This window comes from Arachis stenosperma, chromosome 5 (genome assembly GCF_014773155.1).
Source record: "Arachis stenosperma cultivar V10309 chromosome 5, arast.V10309.gnm1.PFL2, whole genome shotgun sequence".
Taxonomy (NCBI): Eukaryota; Viridiplantae; Streptophyta; class Magnoliopsida; order Fabales; family Fabaceae; genus Arachis; species Arachis stenosperma.
The window spans coordinates 21,350,324-21,370,146 of record NC_080381.1 but is presented as its reverse complement, the minus strand read 5'-3'; the positions used below and the strand labels follow the sequence as shown (position 1 = coordinate 21,370,146).

Here is a 19,823-nt window from a genome sequence, read left to right as displayed (position 1 = left end):
CGACATTAATTATATGCCAATATTTTTAGGAAAAAGCTAAAAGAGGAGATATATAAATATATATAATATTATTGCTATATAAGAAGCATACATAAATTGCTACATTTTTTATTATGTTATACAACTTAAAATTATACTATCATGTTATTATTATTAATCCTAAATACTTGCTATAATTATATCAAATTTAATTATGAATCTAAATAAATAAAATAGATAACATTCAATATTATTTTTTTTCTTTTTTACATTCAATATTACTGTAAATATAAAAAAGTAAAATAAATAATAAAAAATATGAGAAAAAAATAAAACATATTAATTAAAATTCAATTTGTTATCTAATTAATCTTGTGTCCATACGATATAACTTTACAAAAATGTTATGAATCACAACCTTTAATTTTTATTCTACAAAAAAGAAAAATACTATATGTAGCCTTTAGTAGTACAAAAAATAATTATAAAAATTAATTATTGATATTAATATTAAGGGTTTGTCTACAATCAGCTCAAATCTTTTGAGCTTATCTGATGCACCATGAAATTTAAAGCGTTAGATTAGAATAATAAACAATCTAATAGTCTAGATTTAATTTATTTATAATTTATTAAAAATTACAATAAAAAATACAAATTTTTTATATTTTAAAATTGCCCCAATATAAAACTTGAAAACTAAACCTAGCTGCCTGCGCATTCTTCCTCTTTGCGATGACCCTCCATTTCTTCCCCTACCCTCTTCCTCACCAGATACCTTCATGTTTCAATTCAATTTCTCGACTTCATCTAAATTCCTTTGAATTCGTTTCAGACGCAGTGCCTCACCACAACAACAACCACCTCTCATCCCTCAAATCCTTCTTCATCCCCTCCTCCTCCGCCCAAAACTGTCGATGATGTCTGGAAAGACATAATCCTAACCCACTCTCACAGAGACCCACCTCACCATAATCACTACCTGTTCGAGGAAGAGACTACAGGAAGAGACTGATCTAATGGACACTTTGGCTTGCAAAATATTCACCAAGACTATTGTGTTTGTGCATTCCAGGATAATGAGCCGGACATCATTGATGGTGTGGTGCTGAAACGGGCGCATGTGATTAGAACCAGCATCGGTGGCCGAAATGGTCAATCTAGGCAGGTAAAATAATTCTGGGTCATTTGGTAATGGGAAAACCTTGATAATGTGAATGAGAAACATTCTATCACGAACAATTTCTCCTTTGGTTACTGGTCATTGATCATTCTCTAACAGAATATTAGCTATATTGCAGAAAAACAAGGCATGTGTTTTTGAGATCTCGAGAAGAAGGAAATTTAAGAAGAAAGGTGTATATGCCTTTAGAGATGAGGCAAGCAAGCTTCTTCCATATATATAAATAATCTGTTTTATTCAATTGAATTTAATATAACTCAATTTATTGGTGTGTGTTGTTCATGTTAGGATTATAATTTTTATGTGAATTTTGTTATGTCACCATTCATTGTTCAAGAGTCCAGAAGGGAATCATGTATGCCCAAGACTTAAGCCTTTGGATGCTACAAGAGGGCTTTGACCACTTGAGCTACAAATTTCTGGTATCACTCTTTTCTATTTAGCTTCCATTCTTTTGTGTGTATCTTGTGTTTTTTCCTAATTTAATGTTCTGATAAATATAACTCACAGATGTTTCTGGAGTTACAAAAGTAGCTTATTTGAAATTGAAGGATCTTTGGAACCTGCCCAGTGGCACTAAAGTGGTGTTGCCACTTAATGATTTGAAAGAGGCACCAGTAGAAATATAACTCATGATCAATTACAAATATAACTCACAGATGCTGTAAGGGAATCTCATGATCAATTATACATTGCCACGGATATTTCTCTAAAGGTATTTTAGTTTTTGCTTGAATTGTGTTCATTAAGATGTTGTTCCTGATTTTTAGTGTTTATGATGAATTCACTTTGATGCTTAATTAAAGGCTTTTGCTGATACAATTCATAGATTCATGCAGGAATAAGTGATCATGAAAACATGAGAATATGTTCCACATTAAAGCATGAAAAGTTGTCAGCTGAAGCTGTGAGATATCTTGGTAGAAATCTGGCGTTTCCTTCAGAAACAAAATCAAGATTGAATGTAAATAGACAAAGCCAAATGAAAAGCTTGCTGCAGAAAAATGATCACTTGAAAAGTTTCTTTGACTCCATGTTTTTCAAAAGCTTCAAGAACATTATCATTGATGTCAAAGAAGATGCTAAAAAGGGAACAATGTTATATGATGGTGATGAAGGAATACATAGTAGTGGGACCCAATTGGCAAGTCTAAAGAAGATAGAAAATCATAGTTTGAGTTTGAACAATGCTGCTGTTTATTAGTTGCTAAAACTATGTGCATAAGATTAGCTTAATTTTTTATTTGACACTCAAGTATATACTTTCAAATCATGTATAATATATTTGATATACGATATTATTTATTAAAAGTTGTTTGCTTGCTTGCTTGTGTTTAAATGATAATCGCTTAGCATAAATATTCAGGGCTAATCTTAAAACAAACATGAAAGGGTATCAATCCAAACAACACTTATCAGCTAAGGTACCTTAACCTGTCACGAAAAGTGCATTGATAGCAATAACTAATTTGCTTAATTGAAAGTGTAGGAAAATTAATTTGCAATAAGTAATTTGCTTAATTTTGCACTGCTGTGAAAGAAGCTGTTTCTTTAAAATTTAAAATAATTAGAAAAAATAGCTGATTTTCTAACATTACTCAAATCTAAAACACTCACTTTACAAGCACTTGCTTAGTCAACCAATAAAATGCAACAGTTCATATTAAGCTTTAAGCAAAATGATACTACTGAAATCCAAATTAAAAGCCAAGGGCATATATATGCATGTGCCTAATAAATATGATATATAATCATGTATCAGAATTTAGGTAATTTTTCTTATTTTGCAGTGACATAGTCATTTCATTTCACTACCGCACATGTTCTCAAACATAATGTAACACTAGTCAACAAGCATTCAAAGGTTTCCTTGAGTCAGTTGTTAAACTCATAATAGAACCATAAATGTAAACAAACAGTAGAGCAATTTTCAATCTAAACTCAACAACTCCGCTGTTGTAGCCTCCAAAAGTAATGAAAGAAAAAACACAACATCAAATAGCTAGAACTCATAACTTGTTCAATACTTCTATAAATAGTTTGGCATAAGAAAAATCATGATCTAGATGAACTATTTTCTTTTACTCATTTCATTAAAAAAGAATCATCTATAAATAGTTTGGCATTCTTCTTTTAATGCAAATTATATAACTAACTAAACATTGGTTACTCAAAGACAGAATATACGAACAAGTTAACTAAAAACCAGAACATCAGAGTTTGTTACATCACTTAAAAGTAAGAACCGAGAAATTTACTTCTTACGCATCCACATCCATTCTCATACCATTGTTTGTAAAATTCATGAAGCCTCATGCCTCACTATATTAGATACCAATAGAACAATAATAGAGAATTACAATTGCTACATATGATTATCAAATTGGCATGAATCTTAGCTATACCAACATACTTGTAGCACAAAACAGAACAAATATAGCCTACAATCCCTGAATCAGAACAAATAAATAGAACAAAAAAATCGAATGAAATCAACGAAAGGAAGCAATACAATAGATTCATACAAGGGAGTGGAGGAATACAACAAGAAGATAAAAGGAACAAAAAGAAAATTAAATCAATGAAGTAACTTCATACCTGAGTCTGAGGCTCCATTGTTACTCTGGAAGTGGAGGATGCAGGGGGATGGAGCACCACAGCGCTGACAACCACTCGACGAGAGAAGAGAGAAGAGAGAAGAGGAGACGGGGAGGGAGGGCCTACGAACGACGCTGGAAGATGGATTGGACGGCAACAGTGACGGCTCAGCTGAAGGGCAACGGCGAATGCTGAGACCAGCGGAGAGTAGAGTAGGTGGCGGCGACGGGTGAGTAAACAGGGGAGAAAGAAATTGGGGATTAGGGTACCGTATGATGAGTTTGGGGTGGGGTTGAATTTGGATTAAGAGTTTTGTTAGTTAAAACATAAAAAAATTATTATTATTATTAAACCCCATGTGGGGTATATTTCTAATTTATATTTTGTGCCTATTAGAAAAACTCAAAAGGCTTGAGCTTACTAAAGACAGACCCTGATATTAATCATAATTGATTATTAATACTCTAATTTTTTAAAATATATTTTACCTTTTTAAAATATAATGCATGTACCGTGTAGATTTTATTATTATTATTATTATTATTATTATTATTATTATTATTATTATTATTATTATCCACTAATTGATATTAATTAAATGGGTCACTATTAATGTGTGCATCAATTATCTCCTAATAAAATTATTGCACTTGAATGAGAATTAGAACTATATCAATTGATATAATTAGAATGATTAAAAATATTGATGATTTATAAGTAGTTTAATAACGCATTAAATATTAATTTGATATAATTATAATAAAGATATTTTCTGAAATTAATATAATCATGCATTATTCATGAGCTAATTGTAATATAATTAAAATAAATTTATTTAAAAAAATTCATGTATAATTTTCAGAAATTATAATAATTTTTTTATTTATATATATGTATATATTAATTTTGTTAAATAATTCTCTCTATATATATATATATAAATAAAAAAATATATGAATTATATTTTGTTAAACTCCATGTTACCAGCTATTAAAAATATTTAAATCACATATATTAATTTTTTTGTTATAATTATTTCGTTTTATATATATGATTAATTTTTATTCTACAATCGTGCAATAATATTTTTTATAATATTATTGCTATATATGAAGCAGCTTTATATTACTATAATTATATCAAATTTAATTATGACTGTAAATAAGTAAAATAGGAAACAATCAAAACTAATTTTTTTTATAGTCAAAATTGACTGTAAATATAAAAAATAAAATCACTAATAATTAAAAATTTGAGTATAAAATAAAAATCCATAAGCTAAATTCAATTTGTTAACTAATTAATTTTATGTCCATATAATATTTTTATTATTATATATTGATTAAAACTGTGAATACATACTAATAAAATTATTACATACAAATGAGAATTAGAACAATATCAATTATATTAATTATATAAATTCAAAATTTTTATTATTATTATTATTGAGTAATGATGATAATTTATGTGATAATTAATATTACCTATAAAATATCTAAAATTAAAAAATATTCAAGTATAATTATGTGACAATTATAATTAAAAAATTACTGTATATGAGGTCACGTGAATTATTATTATAATTGATATAATAATTACTATAATTACTACGGGTGTGTTTGGGGATCACGTTGAGGAATAGAAAAGCACGTTTGAGCGTCTTGAACGTTCCAATATCATGTTTGGCAACTTTTTGAAATTCCTAACCCAGAAGTGCTTTCACCTCTGAACGTACGTTCACGTGAAGCTACAAATTCAAGCTTCTGCGTTCACGTTAAGAAAATTAATTACTGTTGGAGGAATTAGGTAAGGAATTTATACCATATCTACCAACTGTACCCTTCATTTCATCTATAAAAAGGATGCACATAACCACATCATTTCACCATTAATTCTCTGTACGTTCTTCCTCATTTCACCATTAGTTCTCTGTATGTTCTTCCTTATAGTTTTTTTTTTAGATTTATTTTTATCACTGCTAAGTTAAAGATTTTAATTTTTTTTATTATTTTTAATTCTTTCTTTCATATTTTGATTTTTATATTTTTTATTTATATGATAAATATTTTTCATATTATTTTTTAGTATTCTGATGTTATTTTTTTAATTTTCTATTATTATTTTTATCATTTTTTTTATTTATATGACAACTATTGTTGATATAAATTTTTATTTTTATTAATTTTTATGATACTTTTATTATTTTTTATTTATATAAATGATACTAAATTAAAGAGTACTAATGACACTAAAATAGATTATAAAATATTTTTTGTTTAATATTATAAAATGTATAGTACTCCCTTTTATATTTTTATTTCTTATTATTTTTTAGTTCATATGAATTTTTTTTATTATTTACTGTTTTTTATGTTTAATATGTAAAGTGTCTTTTTTATTTTTATTTGACTTTGTTCTTTTTATTTTTTACTTATTTTTTATCATTGACTTTTTTTTATATTATTTTTTCAGTGTTCTAATCCCTCAATCCTCAGGTATGTTATTACTTTTTTTATGGTATTCTTATTATTTATTGTTTATATGAATTCTATTTTTTTTCTCTTTTATGCACTGTGTTTATATCTTATGCGAAGTTTATTTTATTTTTTATTTGATATAGTTCATATAAATTTTTTTATCTTTTATTATATTTTTTTATTCATATGATATATATTGTTGGTGTTATAAAATTTTTATTATTTTTTATTTACGTGAGTTCTCATTTTATATTTTATTATACTTTATTTTTGTATCAGTTGAAATTTTTTATTTTTTTTGACTATGTAAAATTTATAATTATAATTCTCATATATTATATTTTATTGTAACTTTTTTTATAATATAGATTAATTGATCCCATTAAAAAAGATAAATTAAAAAAAGTTATTCATAAGTATTAATAAAATTATGAATGTTGGATGCCCAAAAAAGTCTTATAAAAATAAAATTATTGAGAGTACGGTATAAAAATAATATTAAATTAATATTCTCACGTTATTACTGAAATTAAAAAAAAGTTAACATATTCGACTAAATATTCTTATATATATATCTAAAATTTATATTTTTTCTAATAGAACAATGAGTAACAATGAATCTCTAAAGACAAAAGCCGCATGGGACATGGAGACTACTAAACAATTTATCCAAGCATGTTTAGATCAAGTTGCTAAACAGCAACGGAATGGAACCACTCTTACAAAAAAAAGGTTGGAAGGATGCTTTGTCTCAATTTAATGAAAAAACTGGAAAACAATATGATAAGATTCAATTAAAAAATAAGTGGGACAATCTTAAGAAGGAATGGTCAGCATGGTACAAGCTTTTTGGCAAAGAAACGGGTTTAGGATGGGATTATACTAAACATACCGTTGATGCACCGAATGAATGGTGGGAGAGAAAACAATTGGTACGTAGTAACTTATTATTAAAGCAAAAATTTTAACTTTAATTTTGGTAACAAGTCTTGTGTTGATTAGTTGTACACATGCAGGAAAATCCCTTATATGGAAAATTCAGAAATAAAGGACTTCCTTTTAAAGATGAGTTAACTATATTATTTAAAGATGTTATGGCCGATGGCAAATTTGCTTGGGCTCCCTCATCTGGGATGTTACCTAGTGGCATAGAAGAGTATGGTGATGGATATCGACCATACTTTGAGGAAGGTCATGTTGATATAGAAGAAGGTTCCGGAGATAGTGAAGAAGGTATAGGTGCTAGTGTGGGAGTTAATTCTGAATTTCAACACATAAATCTTAGCTCATCTCAAGAAAATAATAGTCAAAAGAGTACGGTAAAAAGAAAGAGAGATGTGGTTTGTGAAACAACAAAACAGAAGAAAAATTTTAAAGTCCCTGCCTCAAAGCAAATTGCGGATGCAATAAGTAGAATTGCCTCTGCATCTGAATCACGCTCAACTATTGTGTCCACATTTCTAGTACCCGGTGCATCTATTGGGGAAGTAATGGCTGAGATTCAAAAGATGGAAATGATTACTAGTGATCCCGATTTTCATAGTCGTTGTTGTCAACTAATGATGTTTAAGCCTGCTAGAGAAATGTTTGTATCCTTAAAAGGATATGAGCAAAGATTGTTGGATTGGCTCAAACATGCAGCATATAATCCACTACCATTCATGCAAAATTAATATTTTTTTTTGTGATTTTCATGCAAAACTAGTTAAGTTATTATTGTACTCCATTTTAATTTGTCCATGAATGTTTTGTTATGCTAGGATAAGACAATAGAAAAATTTGTGTGTTGCTTATTTAGTTATTTATCATCTTATATAATGTTTGTGGTACTTAATTATTGTTCTTATTATATATAATTTATTTCTTAGCTTGGTATTGATAAGAATTTATTTATATTCTTATGTAGGACTTACTTTTTGTTAATTAATTTGGAATGAACATGAAGTATTTATTTGAAGAGTATGAAAAGGAACAACATGAAGAATCAAAATTACTTTCCATTATAGAAGAAGAAACAGATGAAATTGAAAATATTTCTGCATTAATTGGTCAATATGCAGTCAATTATCTGTGCAAAAAACCATGCAGAACTAGTGAACAAACAGGTTATTTATGGGTGCAAGAAATTTTATGTGGCCATGACATTCGTTGTTATGAAATGTTTCGGATGGAAAAACATGTTTTTTTTAAATTTTGTGATGAACTAGTTGAACAAGGATTAAAATCTACAAGACAAATGGGAGTTCAGGAAATGGTTGCAATGTTCTTAAATACGGTTGGTCATGGAGTGGGTAATAGGATGATACAAGAAAGGTTTCAACATTCTGGAGAGACAGTAAGTAGACATTTTCATGAGGTATTGGTTGCTTGCTTGAGATTATCTATTAAATATATTAAGCCATCGGATCCTAAGTTTCAGAATGTTCATAGCAAAATAAAAAATGACCAACGATATTGGCCATTTTTTAAAAATGCTATAGGAGCAATTGATGGTACTCATATCCCATGTGTGGTTAGCCCAAGTGATCAACCCAAATTTATTGGAAGAAAAGGATATCCAACACAAAATATAATGGCTGTATGTGATTGGGACATGTGCTTCATTTTTGCTTTACCTGGATGGGAAGGCACTGCGCATGATGCTCGTGTATTTGATAATGCTATTACAACTCCTACCATGAATTTTCCGCACCCTCCTCCAGGTTAATTTTTATCATTTTCTTACAAATAAACTATATTTACTTGTTTATCATGTAACTATTTTTTTTCTTCATTAGGTAAATATTATTTGGTAGATGCCGGTTATCCAACACCGAAAGGATATATTGGTCCATATAAATGTGAGCGCTATCATCTTGCAGATTTTAGGCGTTCTTCTGGATTCACAAATCATAATGAAGTATTTAATTATTATCACTCAAGCTTAAGATGCACAATAGAAAGGACTTTTGGAGTGTGGAAAAATAGATTTGCTATCTTGCGACACATGCCCAAGTTCAAAATTGAAACTCAAGTGCAGATAGTGTGTGCAACAATGGCTATTCATAATTTTATTAGAAGACATTCTGAAACAGATACTGAGTTTAATCAATATGAACATGCAAACATTCTTGATGGAGAAGATAATAGTTATGTTGGTGAAAACTCAGATCAAACTCTAACCATTAGCTCTTCTGCAGAAATGGACCGTGTTCGAGATTCGATTAGGGATCAAATTGTTAATCACATGCAGTAGAAATAATAGTGTTCTTATGTAATAATTTTGTATAAGATATTGTTTTTTATGTATTTTATTAGTGTTTTATATTTTAATTTAATATTTATTAGTATTTTTATGTATTAAAATATATTTTGTCAATTTTTATATGTTACTTTAATTTAGTAAGTAAATATTAACTTTATTATAAAATGAATTAATAAGATTTATTCAAATATCTAAAGTAACATAATAGAATACTATAAAAAATTATTTTAATTGATGTCTCTTTTAGTAATTTTTCATCTAAAAGTGATTTTGAGTAGTATAATCCAAACAACATTTACTTTACTATAATCCATTTTGACATAAAGATTGCCAAACATAAATCACGTTAACACAAACTTACCTTTCATCAAAAGCAAGTTTGCAAAATCACTTTTATGCAAACTCTCGTTTGCAAACTGAAATCCAAACACACACTACATATTCTCAATCTTATCGGTTGTATCAATTTAACTATATCAATTATATTCAAATTAGTAGTCAATTATTTTTATGAAAATTCTTGCTATAATTAGGTTATACTTATGAAATTGTATTGTATTAATTGTTATAATTAATTTAATAAAGATATTTATTAAGTATATATGTTATCTATATTAATTATATGCCAATATTTGTAAGAATGAGTTTAAAAAAGTGATATATAAATATATATAATATTATTGTTATATAAAAAATAGTTTTAAATAATATATTAAATATTAATTTAATATAATTATAATAAAAATATTTTTCTAAAATAATATAATCATACATTATTCATGAGCTAATTATAATGCAATTAAATGTATAATATTATTCTATATTATTTATTTACCGTCATGATTTGATTTGATTATTTTTTAGTTTATTTACTTACATAAATAATTAAAATATATAACATAATTATCGTAATTATTATAATTTTATAATATAATTATAATTAACATATTTTATCATAATTAAATATTGATTTGATATAATTATGATGAAAAAAGTTTCCTAAAATAATATAATAATACATTATTTATGAGCTAATTATAATACAATTAAAGATATTATTATATCATAATGTCTACTTACTATATTAATATAATATCAAAAGATACATATTTTATTATTTTTTATAGATAAAATCGGTTTTTATTGGCAACTAAATTGTGTTTAGGTCAACGAAAATTATATGTTTAGGTAGAGATTTTTTGTCAAATATAATGAAAATACAAATAAAGAAATAAAGGATAAAAATAAACTTAAATAATATATCTGACACCACTTCATTTTATTAATTATTAAATTATTTAAAAATAGTACATCCACAAAAAATACTCATAATATATAAATTAAGGCAATAATTTAAAATTTTTTAATTATAATTTAATTAAATACTAATATTAAAACCAAATTACTTAAACAATATTGAATCTATTCTAGTTCTTAGTCACGTATAATATAGAGTCATTCTCGTAACGATAACCAACTGAAATAACATCGTAAATATCAACATTTAGAATTCGTGCAAATTCAAACTATCCTCTTGTTAAATAAGCTTCATCATCCGCTATCCATGCAATGCGGTAAAGTATAGAATTGCCACACCAAGAAATCAAATTAACCCTTATTCCTCTCAATGGCATTGCATGCATGCAAAAGAAAGCCGGTAATTTCTGAAAAAATCACAATATGTTATAAAATTATTCTAATAATGAACAATTTAAAATAAGAAAATTTAAATGTATTACCAATCGTTGAAATTGCATATCCGAGTTTGTCACGAATTTAGCAAAACTGAACTTAAACTGAGAGAATTCAATCTCATTATGTGCTCCACTTTGAAGATTTTCGGGCAGACGTAAAAAGCATGGAGGGGATGGAACTTGAACTTGCCCTATAAAATTCCGTGGATGCAATTCCTCAATAAAAAATCGAGCTCCTCCCAAGAAAGCTAACTTTAACCAGATTCCATTATGTTGGTCATAATAGGTGAGTAGATCCAACCATCTTTCGGTAAATTAAAGTAGAGATTATTGCCCCTTCTTTGAACGCTTACATCCATGTAGTTGGAACATGAATCAGTGAAGACGACTTGATGAGGTATTTCATGGATGTGATGCATTGTAAATGATTGTAGTAAAAGACAATCGAATTGGAACATTAGACGATAAGAATAACTTAGAGTAATAACAATTAATAAATTATTAAAAGAATAATATAATAGAATGAGTATATGAAAAATATTATAAAAAATTATAAATTGTACCTTAAAAGGATCAACTTCAATAAAAAACGAAAAATATATTCTTATTCTATGAAGTAGTAAAAAAAATACTAAATATAAAATTATGAGCTGACTCTCAAATTTAGATTCATGTACCACAGAAAAACACTATTTATAGACCTTAGTAAAACAAAAATAAATATGTAAATTACTTATTATTAAGGCAATTTTTTATTATGTACAGTAATTACGTATTATAATTGATAAGTAGTTTAATAGTGCATTAAATATTGATTTGATATAATTATAATAAAGATATGTTCCTAAATTAGTATAATTATATATTATTCATTAAATATTAATTATAATATAATAATATAATTATAATAAAGGTATTTTTTATAAAATAATTTAGAATAGATGAAAAATTTTATTCGTTTTGGAGGGAAAACGGACTCACGAGAGATCGACACGTCACCCTTATTAGCTGAAGGAAAACCCAGTTTTAGTATATTAAGTAGATTTAATATGAGATAAATTTTATTCTTAAATTACTTTTGTTATTATCATAGAAAAAGAAACTATTATGGAGATTTGCTTTTATTAAAATCTATCTAAATTATTTCATATTCTAGTGTCATATTTTTTCTTGAAATTAAAGTAATATGACTACTGTTATTACATGTTAAAATTTATCAACATATTTTGTCTATTTTTAAGTTTAAGTAACTGTATTTATACCTAGAAACGATTTTATTGTTTTTTTTAGTTTTAACACCTACCAAAACTGCTAAAGATAAAATGAATGCATAATTAAATACACAATGTATAATCTTAACACTTGTAGAACGATAGAAAGAATTTGTGTTTAAAGTCTTGAATTATCCATACGCAAAATAATAATTATTGATACAGTTCCTTTCCACAAAAAAAAAAATCGTTTATTACAATAGAGACAAAAGTGATATTGATTATTCAATAATTAAAGTCGATTTGCTCATCTAATACAACTATTTTTTTAACAAAAAACAAATCTTTGTTATGTGACAATAATAATATTTTATAATTTATATAAAAATAAAGTGTAAAAATAATGCATCATATGAGAAAAAAAAGTATTACCGAATGGAAGAATAATTAGTAAAAAAAAATGAGATTTTTTTTAACATATATAATTTTTTTACCACGAATAAGTTATGAAATACATAAACAAGTAAAATAGAAAATGAATGAATAAAATAGTATTTTTTTAATAAATTAAAGAAATATTAACGACTATACAATTAATGGTGGACATATAATTATTAGACAAAAAATTACAAGAAAATATTAATAGAAATATTAGATTTAATATTAAAATAAAAATATAAATTGTTACGGTGGGTAACCGGAGATTGATGGGCTGGATGGAGTTGGTTGGCTCAAATGTGTGAAGGAGGAGGATTCCGAATGGATCTGCAACTCGGGAGGCTCCGTCCGACTTGTTTGTGCGAGGAGATGGGGGTGGTACCTGCAAAGACACTCCGATGCCTAAGTTAGCAAGAGTGTGAGCAGGTCTAGAGAGTATTGGACTTTTTGATACCTGAGGGGTGTCAGTGTATTTATAGTGGTGAACCAATAACCACCGTTGGAGTAGTGCCATATTTTTAGGGTGTTAACCGTCCCATTATCTTAGGGAGGTTAAGATATGGCTCGTGGAAGTGGTTAGAGAGATTCTAGGGGCAGTTACTCATTTGAATGAGTGTTTATCCGCCAGCTAATCTCGTGCCCGACTTCTTCAGAACAGGTCGTGGTGAGTACCGACTTCATAGGATGAAGATTGGTACTGGTGAGGCCCAACCCTTTGGATTAGGTCTTTTGCTTGATCCTGGGCCTTTATTATTGGGCCAGGGTATGAACAGTGCCCCTACTCGAGCCCAATTTTTTCAAGATTTGGGTTTGAGTATTCTGCTCGGGGTCGTAGCCGACTTGTTGGAGGACCGACGTGATGGTCTGAAACCGACGTGACTTTTCGCGTCCTTTTGGTTTTGACAGTTACGTCTAATCAAGCGTCGTGTCCGTTAGGGATGTGCGTAGGTCTTGATAACGGTGCATTATCATTAATGACTGCCTCGCTTTTACCATTATGTCCCTTAGCACGTTTATAAATACTTTCGCTCTTTTTCATTTTTTCGTTTCTGTAATTTTTCAAATTTCTTCTTTCTTCGTTCGTGCTGCACTCTTGTGTTTCGGGGACTTCTGCTTCTTCTAACCTTCATTTTTGGATAAAGGTTAGCTTTTCTTCTTTTGTAACATGCTTTGTGTTTGCATGCTTTTATTTTGTAGATAGATAAGTTGGTTTGTAGACTTTGGTTCCGTATCCCCTTTCTTTAGAGACCGTGTTTTTTATTTTTCTTTTCTTTTTCTTTTGTAGGTTTTTGTCACCCTTTATAAGAAAAAGAAATGGCTTCCGTAGATGTTCTTTCTCAATGGGTTGATGTCACGGTCCTAGGGGAGGAACCCTTGGTTGATGCCGAGTTTATCACCCACCTTCGTACTCACCACAGAATTTGTACTTCTGAGGAGGACGAGCCAAAGTATGAGTTGGTAGTTCCGGGTCCAGAAGACCGGGTTTGTTTTGGGAGGGCCAATGAGGCGGCCCCTCATTTATTCTTTATGTATGAATGTATGATCACCCGTTTGGGTGTTTTTCTTCCGTTTTCTGAATTTGAAATGGCTATTTTACGCCACTGTCGAGTTGCCCCTACCCAGCTTCACCCCAATTCTTGGGGTTTTCTGAAAATTTACCAATTTATAAGTCACGCTTTGGACTTTCCGACCTCTTTGAGGATTTTCTTTTATCTTTTCCATATGACTAAGCCCTTCAGTGGGCTAAATAACAAGCAGCAATGGGTGTCTTTCCGAGCCATACAAGGTCGGAGATTTTTCACCCTTTTTGACGAATCCTTCCACGACTTCAAAAATTATTTTTTCAAAGTGCAAGCTGTAGAGGGTCACCACCCCTTTTTCTTGGATGAGAATTCTTCCCCTCGCTTTCCCCTCTATTGGTTGGAGGCCTCCCCCTGTGAGAAGTACGGTCTGGACGACCTGGATGAGGTGGAGGCGGCCATTGTGGGGTTTTTTCGAGAAGTGTGGGGGAGGGCCCCATACTTGGATACTAGGAAATTCTTCCAGGGATCACCGACTTTTGTTCGGTCGCAATTAGGTAGTTTTTATATATGTATATACATTTCTTATTTTCGACTTGTACCTGCCGACTTGAGGTTTGCCGACTTGTAATTTTTGCTAACTATTTCTTTTGCAGATATGGCAAGGAAGAATGCTCAGGAATCTTACCAAAGAGTTCAGGAGGCTAAGGCAAGATCTCGGGCTAGGACTGGTGGTACCAGGGTGATCATCTCTCCTCCTCCTCCTCCTCCTCCTCCTCCTCCTCCTCCTCAGACTATGGGGACTCCTTCCCAGCCCATTGTAATTTCTTCTTCAGCTTTGTCTCGGCCGCTCCCCTCTGCCCGACTTCTTTCTGAGCCAGAGAAAAAGAAGCGCAAGGCTTTAGAGTCTGGCTCTTCTTTTGATGGTGGGGTTAAGGCGGATGCTCTTGCATTCGTCCAAAAGAACATTTATCCTCATATAAGTATGGATGATGTCTCTGTTCGGAACCACCTTACCACTCTGGCTGAGGAGAGTTTTAGGGCGGCGGGTGTTTGTGGCAAGCTCTTGGATATTTTTGAGAAGACTCCTTTTAACTCTTTGGGGTTAACCTCGAAGGTTGAGGAGTGACAAACCCCAATTTGACGGTTTGTCTTGTATTGATTTTAGGGGATTCTATAACCTTTTACCCACATTTATTCAATGAAATAGCATGGTTTTGTATATTCTCCTTTAATTGTGCTTAAGAGTGAAAACATGCTTTTTAGGTCTTAAAATAGATAAATACAATTCACCTTGATTCCATTAGATGCCTTGATATGTTTGTTAAGTGATTTCAGATTTAGGAGGCAAAGATTGGATCAAGGGAATGAAGAAAGAAGCATGAAAAATTGGAGAACTCATGAAGAAATGAAAGAACCGGAAAGCTGTCAAGCCGACCTCTTCGCACTTAAACGACCATAACTTGAGCTACAGAGGTCCAAATGATGCGGTTCCAGTTGGGTTAGAAAGCTAACATCCGGGGCTTCGAAACGATATAAGATTTGCCATAGTTGCTACAAGTATGGTGGCGCGCACGCGCATAGTACGCGCACGCGCCGTTGCTGCCATTTGGTTCACTTAATGCAACATGTGGCCAACGATTTTAGAAGCCTTGTGGGCCCAATCCAACTCATTTCTGATGCTATTTAAGCCAAGGATTGAAGGGGAATCAACATACTTTTCATATACTTTAGATACTTTTCCATACTTTAGAAGTTAGTTACCATTAGCAATAGTTTTAGTTTAGAAGTAGTTTCTAGAGAGAGAAGCTCTCACTTCTCTCTAGAATTAGGATTAGGATTAGGTTTAGTTCTTAGATCTAGGTTTTAATCTTTGCTTTCTTCTACTCCTACCTTTCAATTCCTTGTAGTTGCATTCATCTTCTTCTATTCTTTTGTTGTAATTTCCTTTATGTTGTTCTTATATTTTGTTGTAGATCTACTATTGTTCCTTCCATTTTCTTTCAATTCAATAAGAGGTAATTCATGTAGATCTTGTTTCCTTTAATTGTTGTTGTTAATTCTTTACATTTGATTCTTGTTAGATTTCATTCTTGTTGTCAATTTGCTATGCTTTCCTTTTATGCCTTCCAAGTGTTTGATGAAATGCTTGGTTGGATTTTAGAGTAGAATTTTATACTCTTGGCTTGGAAAGGTAACTTAGGACCTCTTGAATTACTAATGTCCAAGTAATTGATGATTGGGACCCATTGACTCTAGTTCTCACTAATTGAATTAGTGGAGAGTTAGGACTTATGGACTAGGATTGATATAGCTCATTTGACTTCCCTTTACTACTAGTTAGAGGATGATTTAATGAGATTAATCCTTGCCAATTCTCATATTGTGGTTAGTGATTAGGATAGAGATCCTTGACCACCAACCCTTGCCAAGACCGTTTTAGGCTTTAGTTTACTTTCTTGCCATTTATCTTTCATGCTTCATATCAAAACCCCAAAATAACTCACAACCAATAACAAGACACTCTATTGTAATTCCTAGGGAGAACGACCCGAGGTCCAATACTTCGGTTTATAAATTTAGGGGTTTGTTTTAGTGACAAACAACTTTTTGTATGAGAGGATTATTGCTTGGTTTAGAAACTATACTTCGACGAGATTTTATTTGAGAAATTCTAAACCGTCAAAAATCCAATCGTCAAAATGGCGCCGTTGCCGGGGAGTTGCAATGGTGTTGTGTTATTGGTTATTGTATATATGTGAATATTGTGAATATATTGCCTTTTGCTTTATTTGCTAGTTGTAGAATTTTGTTTCTCTTGATTTCTATTAGCATTTGAATTTTATTTTCTCTTTTCATTATGAATTCTCACTTTGGCTATGAGTGTAGTTACAACTATGTTGTAGGTAATGAGAGCTTCAATGAAGATGTGTATCAAGGATGGGACAATCAAAGGTGGGAGGAGCCATATGCATATGATCAATCTTCTTGGCAACAACCTCCACCAATACACTATGAAGAAGAGCCACTCTATGATGCATATCAATCCAATGGCTATGGTGAATCTCCATGTGACTTTCAAGAACCACCACCATATGCCTATGAACCATATCCTCAACATAACTCTCAACCATACTCACAAGCCCCTTCTTACCAACCACCTTCATATGACCCTAACCCATATCCATCCTACCAACAACCATATGAACCATATGAACCACATATAGAGCCACCACCATTCCAACATCAATATTTTCAAGAGCCACCCCCTCCATATTATTACCAAGATGAACCACCTCCAATATACGAAAATTTTCAACCACAAGATGAATACTACTTTCCACCACAACCTCCCATGGAAGAATACTCATATCCATTGATCCAAGAGCCACATGATCCTAATCATATTATCCAAGAGGAACAAGAGTCAAGGGATCATCTCAAGGAAGCATTGGATCAATTCCAAGCAACCATGGAGTGTGTCGTGCAACAAGTGGAAAGAATGGAAAACATTGAACCACCACAACTCTACCAAGAAGAACCACCTTCCTACTATGAACCCTTCCCCCAAAATGATGAATCCTTCCAACCACCCCAATCTCTAATGGATGAAACCCTTGGTGTTCTTGTTCAAGGGCAAGAAGAGATGCAAAGGGATGTGCAAAATTTCATGGCCGCCTTGGATGCGGTAACAAATCAATTAGCCTCCCAATGCTTGAACACTCAAGGAACTCCCATGGCTACATGTGGAGAATCAAATGAAGAACATAACATGAAGAAGAGATTGGAAACTCCGTTGGAAAATGAAGGAAGTTGCTTTGTATTGGAACAATTGGAGGAATCTTTAATTGTTGAAGACAAGGAAGAAGTGGTAGAAGACTTAGGAGATGCGGAGCCTCCATGGGAACATAGAGTTGAAGAAAACCCCTCCAAGATGATTGAAATTGATGCTAGGGAGGAAAGTGCACACCTTCCGAGGCATATTCCATATGAAGACTTGGATGGGATAAAGCAAGGATTGAGTTCCCTTGGTGATGAAGATCAAACATCAAGTCTTAGTGGTGAAGAATCCCTTGAGCATGAAGAACCTTCTCCGGTTGGATTTGAAAGCGTTGAAGAGGTAGATTTCTCTCACCCTCCCTCTTATAATTTGAGTAAAGGAAAAGGTTTAGATAAAATTGTTGAACAAAGGATTGAGATTAAGAGATCTTGTGAAGAGGTGGAAGTCCCTAGAAATAGAAGAACGGGGGTTGGTTATGCTTTGTCAAGATCTTTGGAAGCATCTTTGCCTAGGTTGTCATCTACTCCTTCACTTGAGTGGGTAAAATTAATTTCTATTAGCTTTATTGTACCACTTGAGTATGGCTTGCTTGAAACGGATGGACAACTTAGGATGCTTTGTGGGATGAAGCGTAAGCGAAAGATGTTTCATGGTTGGCGTTCCAAATCAAGGCTCATTGTGGTTGATGCATCAAACATGAGATATAAAGGTTGGAGTAGTGCTCAAATAGATGGGCCTAGGAGGATTGTTGGCCACTATATAGAGAATTCACCCCACTCACCACCCGGTTGGACTAATAATGATGATCAACTTCAAGATGGGTGTGAAGACAAAATATGGGATCCGGGAACACATGAGGATCAACATTGGGAGCCCATGGTTTGTGAAGAACTCCATCAAAGCTTGGAGAGATTAATCTTGAATGATGGAGCTTATTGGAAGTCCAAGCATTGGTGGAAGTTCCAAGATGAATACAAGCACAAGCCACCTTGAGAGGAGCTCCCCATAAGTCCAACTTAAGGACAATAAATAAAAGTGCTAGGTGGGAGACACCCCACCACGGTAAACTCTTTCCATACTCTTTTAGTTTGTTAATAAGTGAATTGAGTTGCCATTATAGGTAGATTCTCATTTTCATTTTTATCTTTTGTAAAATATTGGTAGAATTAGTTTAATTTCTTGTTTTTTATTGTTTTATTGAGTTTAGTTAGTAGTATAGTATGTCGAATAAGGTTTTAGGGTGTTTTGGTAGCTGTTTGGAGGATTGAAAGGCTTGGATTGGTGTAAGAACTTAGAAAAATATTTTTGAAAAACAGAACACCATCCACGCGTGCGCGCACATGACGCGTACGCGCACCTGAGCATTTTTCGACCACCCACGCGGACGCGCACTGTACGCGTACGCGTGAATGCAAAAAAATTCACCTCCAGCCAAAAACTCGAGAGTTAGGCCTGCACTGTGCGAACATTGGGCCTAAGGCATAAGTCTATGCACGCGTGCGCGCACTTGGCGCGTACGCGCACGTGATCTTAAATTGGCAATGCACGCGCACGCACGCTGTGCGCGCGCGCGTCGATTGCACAATCTGCACCCCCGGTACTTTTACCCGAGAGTTGTGCCAGACTTGGGCCGACACTATGCCTCCGGCCTAACTCGATGCACGCGTGCGCGCACCTGGCGCGTACGCGTCCTTC

General features: G+C 31.7%; 1 protein-coding gene and 1 pseudogene across 1 annotated transcript; both read left to right on the top strand.

Annotated features, from left to right (window-relative positions):
• The first annotated feature begins 6,844 nt into the window (after positions 1–6,844).
• LOC130980552 (L10-interacting MYB domain-containing protein-like) lies at positions 6,845–7,913 on the top strand (annotated as a pseudogene).
• Positions 7,914–8,179: 266 nt separating this feature from the next.
• Positions 8,180–9,475, top strand: LOC130980551 (uncharacterized). Its single transcript, XM_057904217.1, has 3 exons — positions 8,180–8,942; positions 9,018–9,139; positions 9,260–9,475. Exons 1-3 carry the CDS (start codon positions 8,180–8,182, stop codon positions 9,473–9,475), a joined length of 1,101 nt encoding a protein of 366 aa, XP_057760200.1.
• Positions 9,476–19,823: the final 10,348 nt, after the last annotated feature.

Excerpts from the sequence above, each read along its gene's own strand:
- LOC130980551 (XM_057904217.1), top strand. The coding sequence starts at position 8,180 with ATGAAGTATTTATTTGAAGAGTATGAAAAGGAACAACATGAAGAATCA. Across the intron at positions 8,943-9,017 it reads TTTTCCGCACCCTCCTCCAG|GTAAATATTATTTGGTAGAT; the intron begins GTTAATTTTTAT and ends TTTCTTCATTAG. Across the intron at positions 9,140-9,259 it reads GATTCACAAATCATAATGAA|ATAGTGTGTGCAACAATGGC; the intron begins GTATTTAATTAT and ends ACTCAAGTGCAG.